Below are 27,525 nucleotides of genomic sequence, written 5' to 3' on the forward strand. Positions count from 1 at the left end.
AAGTCACAGTGACTGAGGGACTGAGCTAATAATTTTTTATCAAAAATTAAAGTTCACAAACTCTAAGGAGATCTTTGATCACCCTTACGGTCCTCCACACACGTTCTCTCCATCTCTGATATCACCAGATAAAATTAACACTGGCTGTATTCTATTTTTTTGTAAAATTTTCATCAATAATTTTCATTATTTATTTCTGCTATTTTTATAATGAACATTACGTCAGGGTGAATAACTTCCCCTTTTATAGAATCAGAGACGATTGCAACCAATCCAAGGGTATTGTTTCGGCAATCGACTGGTCATAGTCCAAGATCAATGTCGAATGTGCACTGTAACACACGCGTTATGGGTGTGTGTTGGGTCATCATTACGTAATAGCTTTGTGGTCAGTGCTTTTCACGAGAAGACTTGTATAGACTTCACGCCAGAGAACAGCTCTCCAAATCTTACGAATCGAATCTCGAGAATCCAAGCCTCTTTAGTACTCGGCTGTCCATAAGATATCGCCATCGACATCATCATGCCCAGTTATAAACTGATCTACTTTAATGTTCGTGGTCGTGCCGAGACGGCCCGCATGTTGCTTGCCCTGGGTGGTTGCGAGTTCGTCGATGAGCGTTTCGAAGTCGCCGAATGGCCACAGCGGAAGCCCGACACAGCTAGTGAGTTGATACGGAGTCATAAGTTTGTAATGTATTGATGCGTACTGATTGGCTGCGGTGACTTGTCTTTCACTCAATTCTTTTGTCTTCTTTTGATATATATAATATATCAAAAGAATATTAAATATATATTTTTTTTGGGGGGGTGGCCCTAGCTGACCGTTTATTATGGGAGTATTTTTTCTTTGTAGTGTAACACGATCAAGGGGACGACAACCTGATTCTTGAATTGTGACATTCACAGTCGAGTCCTTTTATTATGTTTCGTGTAACAATCAAATATGTTGTCATCTATTTTGCAGAATTTCGAAAATAATTGTAGGCTATGCCCTTGTAAGTTCCCGATCTTATCATCATCATCATCATTATTATTATGTTATCATTTTTGGTATAGGGTTAGGGGACCGGGATGGGGTGTCTCTCGTTCATACACTGATTTTTTTTTTTCACCTGAAGTCGGTCCAAAGTACATTTTGTAAATTAACCTGATCTATACAGTCGTTTATTTACCTGTGTCTTGGTACATATTGTTAATGAATACACAGTGAGTAAACATGATATTCAAATATTTGTTTTCAGAGATCGAATAGTATAAAGTAGTCAATGGCAACGCTACTTTTTAAAACACTGATGCAGTACATGTGGGATTATGTCCTCATAATTGCCCATTTCTACATCATCTTAAAGTAGACGTTAAAACAGATGAACAATCATGATCACATGTATTACAAAGTTCAGAAAAATCGCACCCCCCAGAAAAAAATGGTCTCGGTATTTTGAGATGACATGCATAAAGCTTCCATGCAAATGAGAATCATCTTTTGGTCGGAGTAGGGACCCGAGATGGGGGCAACTCTCTCGTTCATATAGTGGTGCGTCGTGGTCTAGTAGTTCTGACTCTCGCCTTTGAAACAGAGGGTCGTGGGTTCAAATCGTAATCATGGCGTGTTTTACTTCAGCATGAAATTTATCCACACTGTGCTGCACTCGACCCAGGTGAGGTGAATGTGTACCCGGCAGGAGTTATTCCTTGAATGCACTAAGCGTCGCTGATGGTAGCTCGAGCTTAAGCCGGTGTAATGATAGCAGCGCTTTGTATCCTCTGGCAAAAAGCGCTTTATAAATCCAGCTATTATTCTTACTATTATTATCTTGGGTGTCTTTGAATTTTTATGTGCCTAAATTTTGCACCCTTCAAATAAATCCTTGTTTGGTCCCCCTTTTTGCTGAAATTAGGGAGTACTGGAGGGAAGAGGGTGAATTGTTGCTTTTTCAATTTTTCATTTTATTTTCGCTCTCAAATCTGTGCACTCTATATACAAACCGCTTGTAAAATATGACGAGTTGAAGGACTAGAACTTACTCATATCTGACTAGGTGTTACTATTATGTCAGTCACATTTGTTCTTCTATCAAAATTGACTAGCACTTGGTCATTTCTGACTATACAAAATGACAAGAAATATAACTAGATTAATAGTGTCAACCTTCTGACTACTTAACTAGTCATTTTGAAATTATATTTAAAAATATATATATATATTTTTTACATTTTGAATATTTTTGACAGTGTGGCAATAAGGATGATAAACTGGTCATTCATCCGTTTATTCTCCCCCCCCATTGGACAAGCTTTAAAAGATCCACTGGCCGATCCGGGGGGGATCACAGCCTGCCCATGCCCCTCCCCCTTTTGAGGGGCACAATTAAAATGTAAAAATATAAAGCTGCCGTTAACTAGTGTGCCCACTTTTGAAAGTGAGGACCTTAGGGTTAAGGGGTTGTTTTTTTTTTTGCTTGTCAATTTTTTTTTCTCTGGAAAATGTGCCCCCCCCCCTTCCTTTGGAAAATCTTGGATCCGCCCCTTGTCAGGTCGGTACTACTATGGCGTTAGTCATATTAATTTGCTTCATTTGTTCTCGCAGCCTTTCCCATCGGACAAGCTCCCGTTCTGATGGTGGATGACAGAGTGATACCACAGAGTAAAGCCATCAACAGGTACCTAGCCAGAAAGTTTGGTAAGCGAGATCCATAGGTTATATGCCTGTCTACCCCGGCCCCTTCACCCCTCCCACCCTCTCTCCCCCTCTTTCTCTACCTCGTTTCTTTCCAATGACGCTCTCTTTTAACTTTTACCATACCTTTTTTTCAATCACCCATCCCCTTCTGTCTTACCGTATGATAAAAAATGGGAGGAAATGTTCACTTATAGAAGTGAACACATTCTTCTGACTTTCTCCCAACTCATCTATCTCTCTCCCTCTTCCTCTCTCTCTCTCCCTATTTATCACTTTTCTTTCTAATGACTCTCCTTTTCCATATCATGCCTATCTCAGTACTTCTCTCTTACCGTAGTAACAAAATGTTTTGGAAATGTTCATTCAGAAGTACATACTTTCTCCCAAGTATCACCCCCCCCCCCCCGATCTCCACACCTCATTCACACTTACCCACACCCCACCCCAATTATGTTTAAAAATCGTATAGGCCTTCACATTCAACTCTGCAGCAACTTTGATTCCTATTAATCATTTTTATTTAATCATTTATATAAAAAACATTTCCTATCACGTGATCGATAACATTTCTTTCAACAAAGCCGAGAGTTTTACATATCAGTCATCATCTACAATGTGATTGAATTCAAATCAGCATTATAATGCAGTCTAATTGATTTTCAGTTTTAGTTCAAATTCAGTGTAATTCAATTTGTCCATAACAGTATAAAAATGAGTGACATCCATGACAAAAATTTCTCTTAAAAACGGAGAAGTTCCTGCAGCAGAGTCTCGAGAACACATTTATTCTTACAATGTGTAAAATTACAGAAAATTTGTTTATGAGATATGAAGCCTTATAAATTTCCTGTATGAATTCCCCCCTTTTTCGAAAATAGATCTTCTGTTTTAATTGCAGAAAAGGATTCCTGTCATAACAATTTATAGAGAATGGTTCTGCATTTTTTTCTGTAAAATTTCCAATTTTTCCTTAGTGTCCGCATTTAGTCTAATTGTCGACATACTGTCTTGTTTTAGATCTTTATGGAGCAAACGACTTCGAACGAACTGAGATTGATATCGTCCTCGAAACCATGAACGACCTCGAGCTAAAGGTTACTCTTATCTATGCGCACCACCCTCCTGAGGACGAGATGGTATGTGGTAATATGGTAGGGGGCCCAGCATCTGAAGTCCGGTCTAACTTAGGCCATAGTCCAACTCGGTGCTATGGAAAGCCGAAAATGTCATAACTTTGTGTACATTGTATATATTTCTCTTGTTTTCTTTGGTCTTTCATCATGCTTTAATGGCGAAGAAACATAATTTTAGGTATTATTTTATGACAGTTATGAATGATTTCATTGTTAAATGAGCTGAAAATTAAACCTGTACTGCTATAGATTTGTGTCACGATTGGCTATCCATAGTTAAACCACAACTTTAGACCAGAGTTTGAATTTAACCTGAGATCAGAATACATGTCACAGGATCCACTTTAATGCCACAACCGCCGCCCCGGACTCCGGGGCCCCGTCTTACAAAGAGTTATAATTGATCCGATCATCCACAACTATGGACGGCCAGCAACATCGACATCTAAAATGCAAATTTGTTCAAAATATTTTCTAGACATGACGTATATTCGTACATTCATCATTCTCTTGAAAGTTTTAGTGTGATTCTCTTTGTTAAAGTAGGGGATTGTTCAAATTTCCTGTAGAAAAAAATATGGTATGGATGGGTTTCCATACTGTTGAGATTGATTGGATCAATCGTAACTCTTTGTAAGACGGGACCTGGATCGACTGAATCAATTAATTATTTCGAATGATATCCGATTGGTCACTGTGGAGCCGGTTCGATGGTGTGACTGTAGTTAGAGCTTATCCATAGAGGTAGCTTTTTTTCATCCAGTCTATGCGGTTATCTTATCCGAGCAATGTCTTTAACATTCGACAACAACCTATTTTTTTAAACAAATAACATTTTGCATTAGATATCAATGTTTTAAAAAATGAAATTGTCTTTAATATGCAACCAGTGCAAGAAGTTTGTTGGAATAAGTGTTATCACGTCACTCCTTACAGACATTAATTAGCGTACCTACGGGGGGGGGGCAGACTGCCTCCCCGACGAGTCACAACCATGCAACGGACGTATTCCTGCCCCCCCCCCCCCCCCTGACGAGCCACAAGTGGCCCGCTCCTTTGAACTTGAAGACTTTTTTTTTTGCTTGTCAAATTTTTTGGCGGACAAATTCCCCCCCCCCTTTGGAAAATCCGAGGTACACCACTGCCTAGAGATACTCGCAGTCAGTGGCGTACCGTGGGTCGCGGCATTGGGGGGGCACCAGCGAGAATTTTGAGTCACTTAGTGAGCGCGCGAAGCGCGCCCAGTTACCAGGTATACTGACCTATTAGAGATATTTTAAGGACAGTGCAATTAAACGGATATGTATCTCACTTGTCAAATAATGCGAGCGCGAAGCGCGAGCTTAAAATTTTTGATATTCAGACCTAAAAAGAGACATTATAATCATTATAATCAATCTTTTGTAATCATGATACGTACCTAGCTGTCTCGCTAAAAAAATGCGAGGGCGAAGCGCGAGCTAAAATTTTTGTAAATATTGACCCCCAAACAGGAAGATTTTAACGGGACTATATTTGAATTATACTTGCTTATATAGCGCTTAACACTTACTTCGTCAGAAGTCTCTAAGCGCTCTACAGAATATTCAGCATAATTACTTTAGGAATCCAAAAAGAGTATATACATCTCACTAAGTCAACCAATGCGATTGCCAATAAGCACTTGCTGATATTCAGACCTAAAAAGAGACATTATAATCATTATAATCAATCTTTTGTAATCATGATACGTACCTGTCTCGCTAAAAAATGCGAGCGCGAAGCGCGAGCTAAAATTTTTGTAAATATTGACCCCCAAACAGGAAGATTTTAACGGGACTATATTTGAATTATACTTGCTTATATAGCGCTTAACACTTACTTCGTCAGAAGTCTCTAAGCGCTCTACAGAATATTCAGCATAATTACTTTAGGAATCCAAAAAGAGTATATACATCTCACTAAGTCAACCAATGCGATTGCCAATAAGCACTTGCTGAATTTGTTAGAATTATATCTAAACATGCACATAAAGCACTTGTAATCGTGATTAACATGCCCATCTCACTAATCAAATCTTGCGAGCGCGAGCTGAAAATTTAGGAAATTCAGACCTGAAGAGGGGCATTTTAAGTCTTGTTTGTAGGAATTCACGAAGACCATACGTAGTTCACTAACCAAATGATGCGAGCGCGAAGCGCGAGCTGAAAATTTTTGATATTTAGATCAGAAAAGGGAAATTTTAATGACTGATTCTAGGAATTCTTGGAGAGCAGACATATTTCACCAATCCACTACTGCGAACGTAATCACGGAAAGGAAATGTTTTATATTAAGACCTTAAATAGGGCAATCACTTTAAGCAGTCATGAAAAAGAAGCATACTATCGTACATAAAACAATAATAACTCGAAGTGCGAGGAAATATATTTGGCAGTTTGGTGTATATTGACTTGAAAACGGGAGGTTTTAGTATAACAGGAGTATATATCTCGGCAAACAGACAATGCAAGCACCAGGAACAATGAAGAGATAGGCCCTGAGCAAATTATGTTTCATTAAGTTATGAAAAAAAAGTTTTTTATGTAATATAACATAACATAATTATGATATAATATAACATTATAATGAATAATAATGTCTTCTTTCCCACTACGTTTCTCTTCCTTTCTCCCTCTTTTTTCCCTTTCCCCGTTTTTTTTTGTCAGCCGATGGGGGGGCACGTGCCCCCCATGCCCCCCACCCGTAGTTACGCCACTGCTCGCAGTAGCCTGAAATATCTGATTTTAGTATTCATACCAGTATTTAAAATTTGATCTTTAGACCAAATGTCTTACAGATTGTATTGCTCATATCAAATGCAATTATAACTTTCCAAAAATCGGTCCGCAAACCGATCCGATCAGCGTGCTTTGGGTTTTACAGATTGTCACTGTACGGTCGTCTATTTGTGATATTTGGATTATTATCATTTTACTTTTTTAATTCTCTATTTCAGGCGAGGCTGAAGAAAGAATTTGCGGAAAAGACATCCAAGCCCTACGTTTCTTACCTTGACCAACTAATAAAAAAGGCAGGAGGGAAGTATTTTGTAGGAAACAAGGTAATACAATAAAAAACAACAATAATAACATCCCCCTCAGTTTTTTTTAACAAACAAGTGCACACCAAGTTACCAATAATGCATGTAGTATTTCCATTTATTTGTTTGAAAGCAGGATAAAAGAGCATTGTAGATTAAAAATGCATTGCTCACGGGCATAGGTGCCGCGGCCGGGGATCGAACCCCGGACTTTTTATGTGTATGCCAGGCGCCTTAGACCACTCGGCCACGGCACCTCCAGCTTATTGTGCTAATGTTCGATTGTTTATTTCTAAACTTATTTCATGTTTCATTCATTTCATTCCATTATTTTCATCGACATCGACTTCTTTTTTATTTTGATGGAGTTTGCTATTGCATTTTCAAATTTCGATCATTCCGTGTATCTATCAATTGCTAGATTTATTGCGCTTTTTGCCTGAGGATACAAAGCGCGGCTATTATTACCCTGGCTTTAGCTCGAGCTACAATCACCGGTGCACAGTGCATTCAAGGTATTAATCCTGCCGGGTACCCATTTAGCTCACCTGGGTCAAGTGCAGCACAGTGTGGATAAAGTTCTTGCTGAAGGAAAATACGCAATGGCTAGGATTCGAACCAACGACCATCTGTTTGAAAGGCGAGTGTCAGAACCATGCACTAGACCGACATGACCGAGACGCACACATGTATAATTTGTTACCAACGTGTACAGGAAGATTGGATTTCCAACTTCATTTCTGTTACAAAGCATGTCGTTTTCAACTGAATTTATTCGGATTACTAGCTTTCACTGTTCATAGACACTGTATCCTGATTTTTATATAGACAGCGCTTTCTAGCAGTTTTTGTGTAGGCCTACTGAAGTGATCACCCCTGCTCCCTAACGAAAACTGAAATAAATAAACGAATTAATGAATGTTTAACAACCAGGGGCTGTTCGGGTTTTAGGGGGGAATACTCTTTGGAAACTCGCCTAGTGCATTTAAGTGACTTGACGATTTTTATTTCCACTTTATGTTGACAGATCTCACTCGCCGACATCCACGTCTTCACCATGCTCGAGATGTTTACTGACAGTGCTCGAGGTATAGAGGGCGTCCTTGATGATTACCCTGATCTGCGAGCCTTCTACAAGTATTTCAAAGAGGAGGGTCCACTCAAATCTTACATTGCATCGCGGCCCGCCGCAGATTATTAGATACAGATCGTGGACTTGTTATGCTGCAACAGGTAGTTTTCGCTTTTCCACCACGCAAGACGGGATTAAGAATATTGTAAATGTATTGAAAATGCCCTTCAATGACAAAAAAATCAATCCAACAAACAGACAAAGAGCTCGGCGGTCTTTTACGGAAAAAAAATAATATTCCGATTTTATATACCGCTTAGCTTAATACATCTAAGCCGGCGCTTTAAAGATGTATCATTACCCCAGTCGTCGGATTCAATCAGTGATTTCGCACACAATGTGTACACATTCTCCACTCCCTGAGAGGTATTCCAGTTAGTCGCCGGTGAGGCGCAGACAGTATATGCCTACTGGACAAGCTACAATTACTTTCACATCTTACCGGGTACCCATTTAGCACCTGGGTCGAGAGTGGCAAAGCGTGGATTAACACCTTGGCAAAGGACGCCAGACATCGAACACACGACCCTCTGTTTACAAGGCGAGAGTCAGAACCACTACACCTAGGCTCATCCACATATTGATGAATTGAAACAGAAGCTTTCGGAGCTGACGAAGAATGGCAAATATGTCGTTTGTCCAGAGTCTGTGACGAAACAGTTTTTTGAGTCAACAATATCCGATCGACAATATGCGATCTATGTTCTTGAATCCGTAGGGTACAGTGGAGCGCAAACACGCTATTAGATAGATTGTAGACTTGCTGAACTACTGCAGTCACACCAAAAAAGAAACCTACTGCGAACCGAACATTGGTATGGCATTGGTAATCTGGGTTCGATTTCGCTAGTGTGACTGAGGCATTAAAGGGGTACTCTCCTTATACTGGAAAATTACAGTGTCCCGCAGTGTGTTTACAGTGAGGGACTTCATCGGCACACTGTTGAATATGAGCATTTCAACAGTGTGAATCAGAGTCATATTCACATAGCCGACCATGTGAACACGGTGTGAACAGTCACACTATCGACTGTCCACAGTGTGAAAATATCTATACACTGTTGAATATGAGCATTTCAACAGTGTGAATCACACATTCACACAAGTCGACCATGTGAATACGCTGCGAACAGTCACACTGTCGAGGTGTCCACAGTGTGAAAATATCTTCACTGTTGAATTTTTAGTGCAAATAATATTTTCACATAGTCCACTATGTGAAAACCTTGTTATCACATATCTTGTGTGACACTGTGTTCTCACCGTAGGGCTATATACAAAACACTGAAAATCAATTTTGGACACGAAATAACTTAGTTATGACCTTTCAAACTCTTGCATTGTTTTATGAAACAGTTACATGCAAGCCCTCATATCCAATGAGCCCGGGGGGGGGGGCACTTACATTGACGAGTGGATACCATGCGCGACCAAAAAACACGTAAAAAGGATGTCTTTTTTACGATAGGGCACGTTACGTACGTAACGTGATAAGGGTGTCAAAAACACAAAAATAATGAAAAAAGGGTATCTATTTTGCTAGGAAAATTACGTGTTTAGGGTCGAATTTTCGGGGATGATAAAACAAAATTAAAATGTTTTATAAAGGATGTCCTTTTTGCCCCAACAGTTCGTGTTTAGAGTCCGATTTGCGCGAGGTGTAGAAGGTGGGGTCGTACTAAACCAAATAAAGTAAAGCCGACGACCGAAGGACACGTAACAATAAAACATTCCTGTACTTGTTTAGGGGTTCATTTCAGGGAATATTTGCCAAGAGTATCGTTTTGTTTTCAATACTTGTTAAGGGTAGGGTTTCACACGCCAATACTTGTTAAGGGGTGCATTTTCAGAATATGGAAATTACGTGTTTAGGGTGCTTTTCGAGACCCCATGGTCGCGCATGGTATCCACTTGTGAATGGAAGTGCCCCCCCCCCCCGGGCCAATGAGCCAAGATGGTTATGCCATATCCCTACTTCTTATATCATTAGATGGATTTTTAGAATTCATTTACATAATTCATCATTGACTTCCGATTTACTGTAATGACTGTGCAAAATAATCATTGCTGAAACTTCTTTTATTACAAAGAGATATGCTTTAGACACATTGTATGAAATGTATGATTTAATGTAATAACATACGACTATAGTGGAGATGTGACATCAATTAGGTGGGCTGATGTCACATCTCATGACGGCATTCATGGAATATTGAGTGTTTTGCTCGTAGAATTTTACCATTATTTATTTAGAAAAAATTCATATCCTTTTAGGTCAACGGATAATCCAGCATGCCTTACGTGGTATTTGTTCATTAGTACATTCGTACTTCTGGGCCCCTTCTCACAAAGAGTTGCGATTGATCCGATCAATCGCAACTATGGAAAGCCAGCAAAGTCAACATCTACTATGGATATTTGCTCAATTGTTTTTCTAGATATTATATGAATGTATATTCACAAATTCATTTATTTCTTGACAGTTCGGTGTGTTCTCCTTTGTTTACTAAGGACATTTTTTTTTTTTTTTTTTTGCAGGATTTTCTGCATTTATTGAAATAATATACATAACAAATTAACAATGCTTTAAAAACATAATCATAATATAGCATAAAGTACATAACCAAGTGACAATCTTATATGTAGTGACTGAAGACATGAATACATTAAAAATATATATAATGAGTAAAATGCAGAGGCAAACTATATAAGCAAATACATGCTTGAAGCATAGCAGCCAAAAAAGGGAAGGGCTACATGGAAACCTAAGAAATTAATTGTGTCTGTAAAAAAAATTAATGTCACAAAAAAATTTTGCACAGGCCTGCAGAAAAAAAATTATGACACTGATGGATTTCCATAGAGTTACGATTGATTGGATCAATCGTAACTCTTTGTAGGACAGAAATTGAAATAAAAATTCAAATCCATGCGGCTAATAGAAAAACATGATGCTTATGATTATATTTATAATATTAACAATAAAATTCTTGTATTTTGTGTGCAAATTGATATGAATTACTTTTGATGTATTTATTTGTGTTATGTTTTCCAAAGGAAATAAATAAAATCAAATCAGAAGATAACTTGTAATCTATTTACTGCAAATACTTCCCCTGCCTTACCATGGCGATCCACCATTGGGGTGAGGAGTGGCGTACCGTCCAAAATGCAAGGATTTAAATAAACCAAGATGGACCATAATGGACCAATCAAATTCTGGATTAAGTTTGAATCCTCAGGATTCATTTTTAAATCTAAATATCCTAGGATTCTAATTAGATCCATAATTTGATTTGTTCCTAATAACCTCAGGGTTTACTTTGAAAACTAAACATTCATATTTTCATTTTTAAATCTCAAAGGATTTAATGAATCTGTAGGATTCAAACTAAATCGAGAATTTAAATGGTCTCTAAATATAACTCATCTGGATTTACCTTAAATCCTTCTGATTTAGAGTGTTTTAGGGAAAATGTGAATTGTGCCTCGTATGTGCCACTTTCAAGGGACGCAAACTAAAAAGAAAAAACTAGAAAAAAGAAGAAAGCAGAGTACACGCTCGTGCTTATATATTATTTCACTTTGTAAAAGCATGGTTTTCGTCAACGAAAACAGTCCATCATTGAGGCAAATAAGGGGGAAAGTTATCAAATTTCAAACGATCTATATATTTCATCTTCGAAAATTGGACAAGAGAAAGAGGGAACAGGGTGGTCAGTAAAATATATTGCTGTACACACGCTTAACCAAAAAACACGTTTAAAGGAAACCAAAACCCAAGAAGAGAAGTAATCTTATTGGAAAGAGTGAGAGGAACAATTTAAAAAAAGTTTCGTCAAAATTGGTTATGAAATAAGCAAGTTATGGGAGTTTGAAAACTCTTGTTGTACTTTCTATGGGCATCCTCAAATTGGCAAACGTGCTTCAAAATGGCTGATTTTGTGGACAACTCTCCATTTGTTTTGTACACAAATTTTCAGATTTTCCTCATTATCTTTCAAATTGCATCTTGCCTCCTTCTGAGCACAACATATGTCATGGGAAAATATAATCCACACCATATATGTCAAGGTCAGGAGGAGATAATGTGAAATATGTAAAATAAAGTGGAAAATCTAAAAAAAATGTGTACAAAACAAAGGGAGAGTTGTCCACAAAATTGGCCATTTTGAAGCATGTTTGCCAATTTGAGGATGCACATAGTAAGTACAACAAGACTTTTTAATCGAGCATAACTTGCTTATTTCATAACCGATTTTGATGAAACTTTTTTTAAATTGTTCCTCTCATTTCACTCTTTCCAATAAGATTGCTTCTCTTCTTGGGTCGAGTAGGTTTCCTTTAAAGGGGTGTTTTTTTTTCAATTTCGGACGCGGTCCAAGCGTGGACTCGTTAAGGGTATCAAAAAACGCATATTTTTATGAAAAAGGGTAGTTTTGAAAAAATGGTAATTTTCATTCGCGGGGTAAAGCGTATCTAGGGTATGTTTTTTTCCAAAAGCCTTTTTAAGACTAGCCAAATGTGTTTAGGGTATGGTTTTTCCCCCCAAGCTTTCTCACCGAGGTCATAATTATTTTGGCGACAATTTCTTTAGGGGAAATGTGTAAATATAAAGCCCGCGAAAAACTTGTTTAAGGTGATATTTTACACACAGAGAAAACTCGTTTAGGGGGTGTTTGGAAATTCCTTGGTCACGCGTGTGTACAGCAATATATTCGACTGCCCCTCCCCCCTCGGGCAGGTTGCTGAGAATAGTTCACGATCATGAAGAACATTGTAATGCAAATATATGTGGGGTTTTTTTTTGGTGTTTCTATACATGAAGGTGAAATAAATGAAATGAAATGAATGAATGGTCCAGGCAAATTTCTAGTCTGTACGAAATGAAGAACCCAGTCGAAGACACAATTAAATATGCACTATACAAAAAGCCGTGTCTGTGTCTGCCGTAGATTAATATTTGCTCAACCATGGACCATGGCTCAACACGTTTAGAGGTTAAGGGTCATGCACATAGAGACCCTCGGCGCGTACGTATTGCGTGTAATGTGGAGTATCGGTAGGAAGTTTACTTTGGCAAAGACCGACCGTATAGGAATATAGATCAAAATCACGAGGGTTCAAGACAATACACCCGAAAGAATTGATTCACCACCGTGATATTGTACTTGTGACCACTGACCAGTGTTTATGATTTTCACAAAAACCAAGTTTACCCGGCAAGTTGACTCGTATAAGACTTCATTTTTCACGTCGTATATGGTCGTGTTTCTCGCCTTCTAAGGTCTGCTTTCAAATCGAATCAAGGAAATCGGAATCCAAGCATTAAATTCTCTCTGCATATATAGTCATATACCATCTTCGATCGTCACCATGCCCAACTATAAACTGATCTACTTTGATGCCCGTGGTCGTGCCGAGCCAGCCCGTATGATGTTTACTCTAAGGGGTATCGAGTTCGTCGATGACCGTTTTAAACACGAGGAATGGCCACAGCGAAAGACCAATAAAGAAAGTGAGTTTTTAGATGATTGAAACCCTTTTAAACGTCGAGGTGATTATCATGATGGTGGTGATGGTGCTGACGGTGATGATGATGGTGATAATGATGACGATGATGATGCTGACGATGGTGGTGGTGATGATGATTGTGATAATGACAATTTCGATGACGACGACGAGTATGATGGTAGGGATGGTGGTGGTGGTGGTGATGATGATGTTGTTGATGATGATGATGATGATGATGACGATGATGATGATGATGACGATGATGATATGGGACTGTGATGGTGGTGCGGCGGTAATGCATGGTGATGGTGTGTAATGGTGGAAATGATGGGGGGGTAGGGATGATGATGGTGATGATGCCACTAGTTTAAATCCAAGCGGTGAACCTATATGTTCGGGGAGGAAGATCTATTCTATCACCCCCCCCCCCGCCAACTTGAATAGTATGACGTCAAGGATCTACGCCAATGGATGACCCACAACGTTTAAAAAAGGTGAGAGTATGCAACCCTTCACGTTGTACTCTTATTCAAGGGTGTGAACATTTTTGCATTCAAAGTGGTGCAATTAAACCATTTCTAAGGGGCTTGGATCTGGGAACGATTTTTGAAGTGGGGGTGCTGGTTTGTTTAAAAGGTTTGACTGACCATGGACCTATTACTGGACTGACAAAAAAGGGGGTTCGCTTCCAAGTGAACATGGTGAATGTGATTTGGGTAAAATCTCTATATTATAGCATACCAACCTAATTTCCAGGGGGCGCTGTGCACCCCCAGGAAAAAAAATATTGTGGATGTTTCAGCAGGATCCCCGCTTTCCAGGCCCATGCTAAAAGGCACAACTCTGCACTCTTTATGGTGTAAAATTGAGTACACTGCAAAAACTCTGGTGCTGATTTAACACCAGCCCGGAATCTATATATGTCCACACCAGAGAAGTGTTAAACAACACCAGTTTCGTTTTGGTCTAACACCAGATACGTGAAATACAACACCAATTAGTCTTAAAACAATATCGGTTTGATTCCAAAGTGGTGTAGTTTAACACTTCTCTGGTGTGGATATATATAGATTCCGGGCTGGTGTTAAATCAACACCGGAGTTTTTGCAGTGTAGAAACCTGTACCTGTAAATGACTGCACCCCTAAAGAGCTTCCAATTTGGAATATGAAGGGTGCAAAATAATGTGTGTATAGACCTTGCTGTTTTCTTTTGCCATCCCTTTCGGAAGAGTTCGTCGTTTCAAATATTGTACTGATTACTACATTGTCAACTGGACTCGGTCCAAAGTTCACTCTCAATTACCAGGGTCTATTTGTCGTTTGCTAAATCAATTCTCAAATATGTAATCTGGGGAGCGTTTCATGAAAGGACTTTTCGGACGTTTTATCCGACAAGTACCTCAGCCAATCAGAATAAAGGAAAGATGTCGGATCTAACAACGGTCCCTAGGAGCGGCACCATGGGGGCGGCGGAGGGGGTGGCAGCAATGGAGCGGCCGTCCCTATGATTTTGATTTTGTTGTTCACTCTCAAATCCGTAACAAGAAGGCTTAAGTTTAACTGGTTATCGTCGACCTTTTAGAGAATTAGTAATTAACATAATTTGCTTGATCTCTTCCCCATGCATGCAGTGTTCCCCACTGGACAAGCTCCCGTTATGATGATTGACGACAAGGTGATTCCACAGAGTAACGCCATTTGCAGGTACCTGGCCAGGGAATTAGGTAAACGGATTCCAATACCTTAAAATATATGCTTCCCTTCCTCTCTCTCTCTCTTTCTCTCTCCCTCTCTATGTCTCCATTTTTGTCCTCCATTGAGAAACTAATCTTGAAGAGAGGTAAATTTAGAATGAATCTGGAGTGAAAATTATCATGTTTGACCCACCCGGAAATGAAGCCACTCAAAGGTCACTGAGAGAGGTCGTGGTGATCTGGCATCCTGGGGAGCGTTTCATGAAAGGACTTGTCAGACATTTTATCCGACAAGTCCTGTTTTATCCGACAGTTACTATAGTAACAGTGCTTCTCAACCAATCAGAATCCAGGAAAGTTATCAGATAGACAACTTGTCAGACAAAAATATTGATGAAACGCCCCCGGGTTGCTTACATTCTCCTTGAGAGTATGGGGGGATTCTGTGCGATTGCAACTGGCAAAGGATGAGTCTACATTTTGATCCATAGATTAAGTTTAAAATCACCGAGGTCTTTTTGTATTTCAAAACAAAATGATTTAATTTCATATTCATCATCATCTTCACTGAAATAACTTTTCAATAAGCATTGATCATGAAACAAAAAATTCCAAGTGTGTTCATAAAACAAACGAAAATGCAGTATAGTCATGATAGTTTTATTACCAATCTCATTCTCGATATCATACTGTCTTGTTTTAGATTTCTATGGAGCTAATAACTTAGAAGGAGCTCAGATCGACATCGTCCTCGAAACCATGGGCGACATCGAGCTTAAGTTACATAATGTCTACGTAGGACAAACTGAAGAAAAGAAGGTACTGGAATGATAAATCTCCGCTTTCATTCCTTACGAGGAAGTTTTTGCTCCACGGTGTACGGAGGATTCAAGGCAGAGACAATGTATTGTCGAATGCCCCTCATGACAAAGGACATCCGAAAAGTCTTAAAGCTTTTGTATAGTTTTGGTAAATCCACCAAAATGCACCTATCACTATTCCAATTCATTGCTAGCTAATATGAATTGATATGCCCTACAACAGTTATGATGTGGAGGATATGAAATGAAATTGTGTTTTACAGGATAAATTTTGCGATTTTACATGGAAATTTAACTTGATCGGGTCACCCGATCAAATTAAAATATCTGTGTGTTTTTGTCTTTCAATTAAATCCTATTCCAAACCATGGAATGTGCTGAAACTTTTAAGATATGTTCTTTGTCTGTAACTTTTGGATATCTAATCACTAAATTTATAAGATAAGTGCTTGAATGCCCATTTTTTAAATTTAAAACAAGCATCGCCGAGAGAGGGCGCTATATATCCAAGATTTAAATATTTGAAATTTTCTCAGAGAAGTGCAGTTTGAAAAATATCTAACGGTCTCTACGCTTCAGTAAGACTGTCATATTAGATGATATTCGATTATCAATCACATTATTGACCCTTTACCAAAGCTATACACAGGCTTTATTGAATCACAATAGCAATTTCGTCCCCGACTCTAGACGAACGCGAAGCCTACTTGCTATTTTTCGTCGGCTCAGAATCTGCAAAACTGCTACTCCAGTTCATCAGTTTTCGACAAAAACCTTCCAGCTATCTTTGTCACTTTACGGACATTTTCAATACATATACTGTGTTCTTGAACCATCCGTACCCTGCGGAGGGAAAATTTCTGGTCTTACCGGTTAAACCAAGTCCGAAATCCACCAAAAAATGTATTTCCAATTAAAGGAGAATGAAACCATTGGAACAAGATAGCTTGTGTGAAAACAGAAAAATCAAAGAAACAGATCAACAAAAGTTTGAGAAAAATCGGACAAATAATGAGAAAGTTATGAGCATTTGAATATTGCGATCACTATTGCTATGGAGATAGCAAATTGGCAATGCGACAAAGATGTGTGATGTCACTGATGAACAACTCTCCCCATTACTTTATTTTATATTTCACTTGAATTGCCTCTTTTATCACATCTATCCATAGATCATGTGTTCTTTCTACATGAGGGCATGTAATACATATTTCTTAAGAATACATAATGGATAAAGAGTTTGTATCATCGTAAGAAAAAGCAAAAAGAGACATTTTGAGGGTATTTTATAGTCCACCATAGGGAAAGTTGTTCATCAGTGACATCACACATCCTTGTCGCATTGCCAATGGGAGGATCTCCATAGCATTAGTGATTGCAATATTCAAATGCTCATAACTTTCTCATTATTTGTCCGATTTTTCTCAAACTTTCTTTATTCTTATTCTTTGATTTTTCTGTTTCTACACAAGCCTATTTGTTCCAAAGGTTTCATATCGCTTTAAGTACGATTTGGGGTCGGTTTCGTCGATGTGCCCGCAGTAGAGCTGATCGAATTCGATGCACTATATGTATATGCCAATCCGACTACGATCCGATTGAATAACGTTTTGTATGATATGTGAAAGTTTTCAAAAAGTGAAATTGTCTTATATGAAGTTGGGATTAATGATTGATGATTTTTAATAAAAACTTTATAATATTAAACATTTCAAAAGTTTGGATTAATGCTATGAATGTTACAATAAAAATTCTGACCTACTGCGAAACTGTGGTTTAGAGTAAAGTCTAATTTGATTTTAGCTCGCAGTCGATGTCAAGGTTACTACCATTTCACTCTCATTAGGAACTGAATTCACTTTTATTCTCATAGGGAGGCTGGCAGTAGACTTTATTTCATTATTTTCATTTTCATACCAAATTCAGAACTTGGTTTTTAAAATTTTACGGGTTGTGGAGTATTGAAATTAACAATTTTTCGCAAATCAAATCCTGAAGATAAATTTGTGTCTCCCGCTGCGGGATTGTGAAGTATAGATTGTGGACTCTGTAATTCATTTTTCTTCATGTCTCTTTTCAGGTTGAGCTGAAGAAAGAGTTTGTGGAAAAGACTTCCAAACCTTACTTTTCTTATCTTGATCAACTCATCCAAGCAGCAGGCGGGAAGAATTTTGTCGGAAATAAGGTAATGGTGAAGAAAACAATATTTCCCATTGAACTTTTTTTTAAATATATATTTGCTTTGGCCTCCACCCCTCACCTAAAGACCCTGTCACCAAGGGAAACGTCTCTGCGACGTCTCCAGACAAGGTGAAAAGAATTTTGCTCGACAGTCGCGAGGATGTTCCTGAGAAGTCTCCAAGTATATAGTCGCTGTAATGTTTTGGAGATTTTTTCTTAGGTGTAGCAACGTCTCGATGATGTTTCTGGAGTCTGCGGGGAGTCGCTAGACGTATAGTGAAGACATTTATGTTGATGACAAGGAGACTTCAAACTCTGTTACGTCTCAGAATCTACAGTTGCGGATACGTCTCCAACCTATTTTTTTTTGTTTTTGTTTAACCGAGGAGATGTCTCTGCGACATCCAAATGTGTCTGCATCAATATCACCGCTACTGTCGGGCAAAGCGCTAATGGCTTTGTCTGCAAACCCCCTCCCCTCCAAAAAAAAAGACTTCCTCTTTGGCGAGATAGGGCCTTAAGTGCCAATTATTGTAATTGTTGCGATATAAGTGAAAAAATACAAATTGCAAAGAGCAGTTTCCCAAAGTGGGCCACATTATGGAACAAACTGTTAAATAATCTTCAAACCGTTAAGCACTTTAACAGTGTGGATCACATTGTCACAGTCCACTTTACAGTCTACTATGTATGACGCTGCTTCTTCCCAGCATCGTTTTGCTTCATCCGTTGATACAAGCCCGGTGCAAACCATGTGAAACCATGGCTACGCCGTCAAAAAAGACTCAATCACTGCTACCACATGCAGTCACACCATCGAAACCGACCTGAGGGGCCCGTAACATACAGGCTAGCAAATTAATCGAAAATATGAAAGAACAATTCTGATTGGTTTCTAACCAGTCTACTGAGCAAATTGCAACGTTCAACGATGATCTTGATAGGCCAGTTCATTTAACGATTAATCGCTCACCTGGGGCCCGTTGCATAAAACTTTTAACCTGAGAAAACTCGGGTTGATTTTACCGGAGTTTTTGCCCTGTGTTAAAGTAAATGGCAGATATCAGACTATCCTTAGTGCTCGGCAAAATCTATCACGTTAATTTCAATGACATACCATCGGTCGGTACGGAGTCGGTTTCGTTGATGTGGGGCATTACTTTGGTACTCTAAAGACATTCGCCTCATGCATTTCAGTGACTTTTATTTATTTTCCCTCCACTTTATGACGACAGATCTCACTTGCTGATATCCACGTCTTCAACATGCTGGATATGATGACGAACAGCAAGTATGCTATAGAGGGCGTCCTTGATGCCCACCCTCAACTGGCTGCCTTCTACAAGTTCTTCAAGGAGGAAGGTCCTCTCAAGGCTTACATTGCATCGCGGCCCGTCACGGATTCTTAGATAGATTACAGACTTGTTAAATTACATTCACGAAAGCAACCGTTGGTGTGGCATTGGTGTTAGGGAGCCTTTGCTCAGCGACATACGGAGGATTCAAGTAAAGGGAAAATGTTATGTCAAATGCTTGCCATGACAAAAAACAACAAGGAGGTCTTTGTCGAAATCGGTGAGCAAAACCATCGGTTTAATCCTTAACCTTGGACGGACGACATATTTACTGTTTTTCGTCAGCCCTGAAACTTATGACGAACTGCTTCCTCAGCTCTGGCTCACCAACTTTTTACAAAGACCCCAGCTGTTTTTGTCATATGACGGGCATTTTCAATACATTTACTCCGTTCTTGAATCATCCGTACGTTGTTGAGCGAAAACTGCCTAAAAACCTAGAAAACTTTGGTCAGTTTGGGGTCGGTATTGCTGGTTCCACGACAATTACTCCGGTGACCATATAGTTAGTCCAAACATAACCTAACCTCCAAAACTAAATAAGTCCCAATCCTAATCTTTACAATATTCCCGGGGGGGGGGGGGTGGCTCAGTATATAATGCATATAGTCGGTATGTGCCACCGTGCCACGGAGGGGACCCCCATTTTTACACTCAAATTTCCGTTCCAAGGCATAGCATTTCTGTCTTATTGAGAAAAAGAACAAAGAAAGCCGCTCCAAAGCATAGTATTTTCTTCTTATCGAGAAAAAGAAGAAAGACATCCGCTCCAAAGCTTCTGAATCCAAAACTCTATTACAATCCCGGACTTTAACCCTATGCCCTCTGAGATATTAAGACCGGACCAAATGTCACAGGAGCATGTCTCGTGTCACCAACTTGCCAGTGTGAATGTATAATATACTTTATGATACATTGAAGTCCATGGAAATCTCAACAAGCCATAGTACACCCGAACATAGTGCCATACGTTGGTGAAACAAATCGATGGATTAACAAATTAATCCGGTTTGATTGCACGGCTCGAAAATTTGACCGAGGAGTCGTATATTTTGCATACATGTGAATTTGACATTATTTTCAAATATGAATTCAATAAAAAAATCATACGTTTTGTTATCGCTAGATTTATCTTCATCTGTTTATAATTGTATTATGTATCCAATAAATAATTTTGTTGTAAAAATAAGAACATGGATGAAGCTATCATTGTTATGTGATTCAGTAGAGCTGACAATAAAGTTCAACATAATTATTTCTTTAAAATTTTGAAATCTAATAGTTCTTACTTAATGTATTTGGCTCCGATAGAGAATAATTATTATGTATCTAAACAAGGAGGTTTCAAATGAGATGGAGTAACAGCAAATAAAATCTCTTTGAACAAGGTTAAAAGCCGCCAGCAGAAAGTATGTCAGGCATGCACTTTGCTCAACATCTCTTGCAATTATTGTGTAGACAAAAATGATTCCTGCATGACTCCCAGCTATAGGTCATACATAAAGGGAAATATGCTTTTGTGATGATAATTACTTTCTCGCCACATCTTAGTTTGGTTATATGTGTAGTACATAATTCGGAGGCATGCAAAAATAAACTATGCAATATGTCCTGAAATATGACTCAAATTTGCTTGACTGGGCATGTGCGGGCACTCATCTGACATATACAGTGATGAAGAACAATATTGTACAGACCACATTTGAAATTTTCATTCGCCGCGAAAGATCGGGAAAGTGTTAAAATCTGGTTTCAGCAAAGGTCAAATTCTTTTTTCACTAATTACAGGTAAATTGATATAATCTGTGCTAGTATCTCGTTGTAATATAGTGTTTGATTATTGATGTTTTGTCATGCATTCAAATATAAGTTTGTTTATTAATATGAAAGATGGAAAATTGATACAAATGGATATTCGTAAAATTTCACCCTCTGCTTTCTTCACTGAAACTGGCGGCTTCGAAGGCTGACATCAAAAGGTCCTTATTACCATCCTTTCTTATGTGCTTCTTTAGAAATAAACAGCTGCTTGAATAAATTTGTTGCCTGTTGAAACTCCAGTCATAGAATCTTATTGATCTAAATAAGACTGTCTTGATTGGGAACGACACGTAATGGAAAGCATGGGATTAAAAAAATCATTACGTGTCGGTATGTATTTTCTCAATAAGGTTTATTAAATAAGAAAACCAGACAAATTCAGAATTCAAACATCCGATTGGTAAGTTCTTTATCTCACTCTACACTGGGGGTGAAAATGTGCCACAACCTTTTTTAATGGGAATTCAACAAGTTCAGGGGAAAACAAAGCTTTGTTTCACATGACAATGAGGAGAAATGAAAATATTTCATATTCCGTATAACAAAATACAAAAGAGATAGTGAGTGAGTGAGTGATGTTATCAGTTCCCTAATAAACATACCGACCAGGATGTGCATATAACTGTTTTGTGAAATTAAGGGAAAAATAAAAGTGTCCTATCTTTTCTTTTACTTTACATTCGATTTTGATAAAATTTTCATATGCTTGTTGGATTTTTCTCTTTTTATTCAAATCATTTTTTTTTTGTTGGGGTGGACTTGTCCTTTAATCAGTGGTGAATCTAGGTAGGGGGAACATCCGACCCATGCCCCCTCCCCTACATCTCTGATAGCTATATGATTGAATAATACTGGAAATGGCAGCTTATGTATGTGAATACACCTACTTTTTTAATTTGGCTTGCTTGCTTGTAAGAATTTTTCTGGACCAAATTGCCACTCCCCTTGGAAAATCGTGGGTCCGACCGTGTAGTTAACCTTATGTTTCGATATTACACATTGTTGCCATTTTAATGACACTTTTTAAAGTAAAATCAACAAACCAAACCAAAATGAATTTAATTTTCAGTTGATTTACTTGAGAAAAATGGGAAAATATTTTAGGTTCGGCGGCCAGTACGACACATAATACCTCTTACACATCCACCCCTCTTCGAGGTATATTGGAAATCATTGGATGATTCCGCATGAATGAAGAAGATGCAAGGCATGACTGCATGAGCCTTTGTTCGTTGAGTTATGTTAGTTTTATTGTGAAATTGAATGGACACAGCTCGATGCACATCAACAGACGACCCCACAGCACCTGTATATCGAAATATAAATTCGGCCTGTATACCGTCACAAGTGCTTTACCACTGCCTCTATGATATAGTGGTTAAGCATTGGAGATCAACTTCTAGATCAATCGTTAAAGAATTGATATTTAGCAACCAGAAAATTGATACAACTCTTCTGAGTCCGATCTGTTTCATATTCCAAGCTGTTTCAGTCATGCCAAGCTACAAAATAAGCTACTTCAACATTCGCGGTCTCGCCGAGCCCGCACGAATGATGCTCGCTCTACGAGGTTGCGAGTACGTGGACGAACGATTCTCACACGAGGAATGGCCACAACGAAAGATTGACAAGGCTGGTGAGATCGAACGCTACCAATTTATTTTTTTTATCTAAATTTCATTTTTGCTGTAATTCAATTTTGTTAAAAGGGAAGCCTTTAAGCAGACTGTTGGAATGATATATATTAATTACCATGCAGTGCATGGCGTATATGTGGTGAGCCCCCCCCCCAAAAAAAAAAAAAATGAAGGGGGCAGATGATTATGGCGTATGGGGAATAACTTTTCAAAATATTTGATTAATATCAGGAATGGAATTCTTATCAAATATTATTTCGATTCTTGACATAAAAATATAAAGAATTCTTGGTATAAAGAACTGTCATCTTTGTATTTCTAAATAGCAAAAAATGTCGATAAAGTTTATGCGATATATATGCCCTCGTCGAGGAAAACCACGTACGTTGCTGAGCCAAAACTCCCTATGAGTCAAAACTCCCTATATTGGTCGACCAAAAAGGAAAAATAATGGTCGATCATGATAATGAACGTTGGTGGCACTTTTCATAAACATGATAAAACGAATTATTGATATTTGCTCTTTTATCCTGCTTTCAAATAAATGAAAATGCTATATGCATTATTGGTAACTTGGAATGCACTTGTTTAAAAAAAATATTTGAGAATTATTGAGATGTTTACAAAGTATGTTTTTTTTTATTTTGTCGATTGATATGGGTTTTTCCCCTCTGCTTTGACATTGTTATAGAAGAGAAATTTGGCAGTTTAACTTCATTTGTAATCATTTTAAGAATATTTGTAATCTCAATGATATTGATGTATTATTTGTTTGTTTATTTATTGTATACATGCAAAGAATATTCATATGAATTGTGATTGTAAACTTATTGATTTGAAAGAGGAAGAAAAGAAAATATTATTTAAAAATATATATATTTGATTTCACTGCATATATACAATACTAAGCACCTCCATTGTGCCCCAACAAATATTAACATTTAGTCAACTTCCTTTACTCAATTTGTTTTTGGAGAACATATGTTTATTTCATTATCATTATTTTTTTTACCCCAAACTATAACAGCATTTCCTCTCGGCCAAGCTCCGGTCCTGACGGTTGATGGCAAGGTGGTTATCCCGCAAATCAGGGCGATTTGTAGATATCTTGCTTCTGAGCTTGGTACGTATTCAGCCAACTAAATGCATAAAAATACACATTGTTGTTACATCAACTTGGCATTACTCTTGTTGGAATGCTCCCCAGGGAACGGAGAAAGTGCATGCATTGTGTATATACGGGCAAGCCACGCGCAGAATCCCAAGATCGGGGTATATGTTTATCACTATCTAAAAACGGAATTTTGTAATCGTTTATTTGAAATAAAGGGATATAGACTGTTCTAATATAATTTATATAATTTGTTTGTCATATTTTAGGTTTAAAGTTTAGGTTTGATTGATGATTTTGATTAAGTTTAAAATTTGTATAATTTAGTGATTTTATATTTTTAGAGCGCATATATTCTCTCGAATATTATGCGCTATATAAATTTCAAATGTTAATGTTATTTTTATCATTGCTATTATTATTAATGAATATAATTATCATTGTTATTATTATTGTTATTGTTATCATTGTCATTAGAAGTATTATTATTGTTATTATTATTATTAACATTATTATTATTATCATTATTATTATCATCATTATCATTAATATTATTATTATTATTATTATTATCATTATTATTATTATCATTATTATAGAATATGTGGTAAAAATATATCTATTCTTAACAGGTAAATCGACTAATCCTCATCATGTGAGCAAAGATAGTTCCAACCAACGTCAGGAATTCGGGCAAAAATGAATGAATCATGAAATAAGACGATAAGTAAATACATGTAGTACAAAATTATATACGACTTGATCAAGTTGATGGGCGGGGCTTGAATCAAACTTTTGGAAATTGAGTTTGCATTAATGCGAGTACAAGCAGTGATCAATCACCCTTTATTGTTCTAATATTTTATTTCCCTTCGTTATTTGTTATTCCTTTTAATTTCAACTTTACGTGTTAAGGCCCTGTCACATCATTTCGTGCAAGCCTTGCGGATGATTGCCGCAACTCATCCGCAACAAGGTTTTTGAGCATGTTCAAAACTTTGTGTGCAAATCAGACTTGCGTGCGCTTCTGCTGGCAACTGCGTGTGAGATACGTGCGAGATACTGTCAATGCGGGCGACATATGGATGGCAAAAATAGTTACCCGCAAGTCACACGCAAAGCTTGCCATGAACGATGCGGCAGAGCCTCAAAACCACTATGAATTATTAGTATCGTATCAGTGCATTAGAATTTTCCATCTGGAATCTTGAAATTCTGGGCCCTATCTTACAAAGAGTTACGATTGATCCGATCGATCTAAAGTATATGGAAATCCATCAATGTCATAATTTTCTTTACGAGATTTGCTTAATGTCTTTTGAAAACCGAGAGAAGCATACTGATCTGACAAGAAAACAGTGAACGTATTGAATATACATCATTTCTAGAAAATATTTGGTCAAACATGTAATTTTAAATGTTGGCGTGGCTGGCTTTCCATAATAGTTGCGATTCATCGTATCAATCGCAACTCTTTGTAAGACGGGTCCCTGGATGGTATTTTAAAACTGTCGAGTTTTGCACATCACGTGACTAACGGTCATTCAAATTTACTTTCATGCGAACCATTTATCTTATCTCCTTAGATTTATTCGGAACAACTCGTTTGGAAGGAGCTCAGATTGACGTCATCCTGGAAACGCTCACTGACATCGGAAAAAAACTTGTACCTCTCCTTATGAACCAAGATGAAAGTAAGAAGGTAAAATACAACATGATAATTATAATAATTTCTTTCGAATTGAGTCAATGAGCGAATTTAGGGGGCACAGGAAATCACCAGTTTTCCAGAATTTTCCGACAAGTAAAAAAAATAAAAGCACATTGATTCGCATTTCAAAAGGAATGAAACTGTCCCGTGCAAAAAAAATCTGTCAAGCAGTGAAAAAAAGATAAGGCATACAACATTGAGCCACTTCTCATTTAAGCATTGTTTTGCTTCATTCAGGATCTAAAAATGTGAAATGGTTGTCTTCAGGTGAAAGTCTACCTAGGAACGGGTGACGAGGTGAAAAGGGAGTCTGAAAAGCAGCACGTACACTGCCATTAAACGTGAGTGCCCCCTCTCCCGGGGTCAAACATTGTAAAACTGTGGTGTTAAAACTGACGCCAGTTGATGTTAATAGAGGACCACACCCTGAGGTGTTAAAATAACACCCTAGAGATTGAACATAACACCAAAGAGTGTAAATGTAACAACCATAGGTGTTGTAATAACACCTATTGGTGTATAACTAACACCCCCAGTTTAACACCGGTGTAATATAACTGGTGTGGTCCTCTATGTACACCGATTAACACCACAGTTTTTGCTGTGAACTGATCGGTAAACATATTCTTATATCTCTCGTTATGTAGGCTGAAATGGGGAAAGAGTTTGTCCAGACATCTTCCAAACCCTACTTCACTTATCTTGAAGAACTAATCAAGGATGCAGGAGGGAAGTACTTCGTGGGAAACAAGGTAATATCATCAAAATATCACCTCACAGTCTAATGCACGCTGTTCCTATTACTAGTATACCCTACGGTACGTCGGCGAAATAAGCAGTTTGAGTCTCCATGTATTTTCTCACCGATTAAAGTTATTTTAATGCCAATATTGCATTAGTTTGAACTAAAATAATGAATGTTATATCCTGGTGTATTAGCGAGAATTAACTGTATTCGTCCCCTCTTTTCCCACTGCATTGCAGATCTCATTGGCGGACATCGAAGTCTTTCACACGCTGGATATGATGACAAACAGCAAGTACGCTATAGAGGGCGTCCTCGATGCCTACCCTCAACTGAGTGCCTTCTACAAGTTCTTCAAGGAGGAAGGTCCTTTGAATTCTTACCTGAAATCTCGACCCGTCACGGATGCATAATAGGGAGCTTTCGCAACAGTTACCCAGACACTTTCTGGAACGTGGATAATCTACAGTATTGTCAAATGTCCTTCGTGACTATGTTCCCCGCAATGTTCTTTCAATGTTTCGTGAATCGAAACAGCAGTTTCGTGACTCTGGGACAAACGAAATATTCGCAATTTTTTTTCGGTTAGCTTTCTTTCTTCCTCTCTTTCTTTTTTTTCTTTTTTTTTCTTTCTTTTTTTTTTTCTTTCTTTTTTTCTTTCTTTCTTTTTTCTTCTTTATTTACTTTCTTCTTTCTTTCTTTCTTTCTTTCTTTATTTCTTTCTTTCTTTCTGTCTTTCTTTCTCTCTTTCTTTCTCTCTCTCTTTCTTTCTTTCTTTCTTTCTTTCTTTCTTTCTTGATCTTTCTTTCTTTCTTTCTCAGGTATTCATTCTTTTTAGAGGGGTCCAACTAGGCTTTTCTCCCAGGCGTAACGACATTAAGGTAATTAAAAAAAATATACAAGGAATGAAAAATAACGAGCTTTG

General features: G+C 37.9%; 3 protein-coding genes across 4 annotated transcripts; all 3 read left to right on the plus strand.

The window, feature by feature from the left end:
* Positions 1-309: 309 nt before the first annotated feature.
* On the plus strand, positions 310-8,541 carry LOC121431844 (glutathione S-transferase-like). Its single transcript, XM_041629606.1, has 5 exons — positions 310-665; positions 2,591-2,683; positions 3,701-3,819; positions 6,794-6,898; positions 7,905-8,541. The coding sequence occupies exons 1-5, from the start codon at positions 524-526 to the stop codon at positions 8,076-8,078; spliced, it is 633 nt and encodes a 210-aa protein (XP_041485540.1). The 5' UTR covers positions 310-523; the 3' UTR covers positions 8,079-8,541.
* A 4,510-nt stretch (positions 8,542-13,051) lies between these two features.
* LOC121431874 (glutathione S-transferase 3-like) lies at positions 13,052-27,061 on the plus strand. Of its 2 annotated transcripts, XM_041629645.1 has the most exons (6): positions 13,052-13,527; positions 15,156-15,248; positions 15,922-16,037; positions 18,120-18,224; positions 19,456-19,612; positions 26,997-27,061. In XM_041629645.1, exons 1-6 carry the CDS (start codon positions 13,386-13,388, stop codon positions 27,011-27,013), a joined length of 630 nt encoding a protein of 209 aa, XP_041485579.1. In that variant the 5' UTR covers positions 13,052-13,385; the 3' UTR covers positions 27,014-27,061. The 2 variants fall into 2 exon arrangements, with proteins under 2 accessions (XP_041485579.1, XP_041485578.1); XM_041629644.1 differs by lacking the exon at positions 26,997-27,061 and having other exon boundaries at positions 13,053-13,527; positions 19,456-19,726.
* On the plus strand, positions 22,692-27,084 carry LOC121431873 (glutathione S-transferase 1-like). The gene is made up of 5 exons (XM_041629643.1): positions 22,692-23,032; positions 24,061-24,156; positions 25,731-25,846; positions 26,503-26,607; positions 26,840-27,084. Exons 1-5 carry the CDS (start codon positions 22,891-22,893, stop codon positions 27,011-27,013), a joined length of 633 nt encoding a protein of 210 aa, XP_041485577.1. The 5' UTR covers positions 22,692-22,890; the 3' UTR covers positions 27,014-27,084.
* Positions 27,085-27,525: the final 441 nt, after the last annotated feature.

The sequence above is a fragment of the Lytechinus variegatus genome, chromosome 18 (genome assembly GCF_018143015.1).
Source record: "Lytechinus variegatus isolate NC3 chromosome 18, Lvar_3.0, whole genome shotgun sequence".
NCBI classification, from domain to species: Eukaryota; Metazoa; Echinodermata; class Echinoidea; order Temnopleuroida; family Toxopneustidae; genus Lytechinus; species Lytechinus variegatus.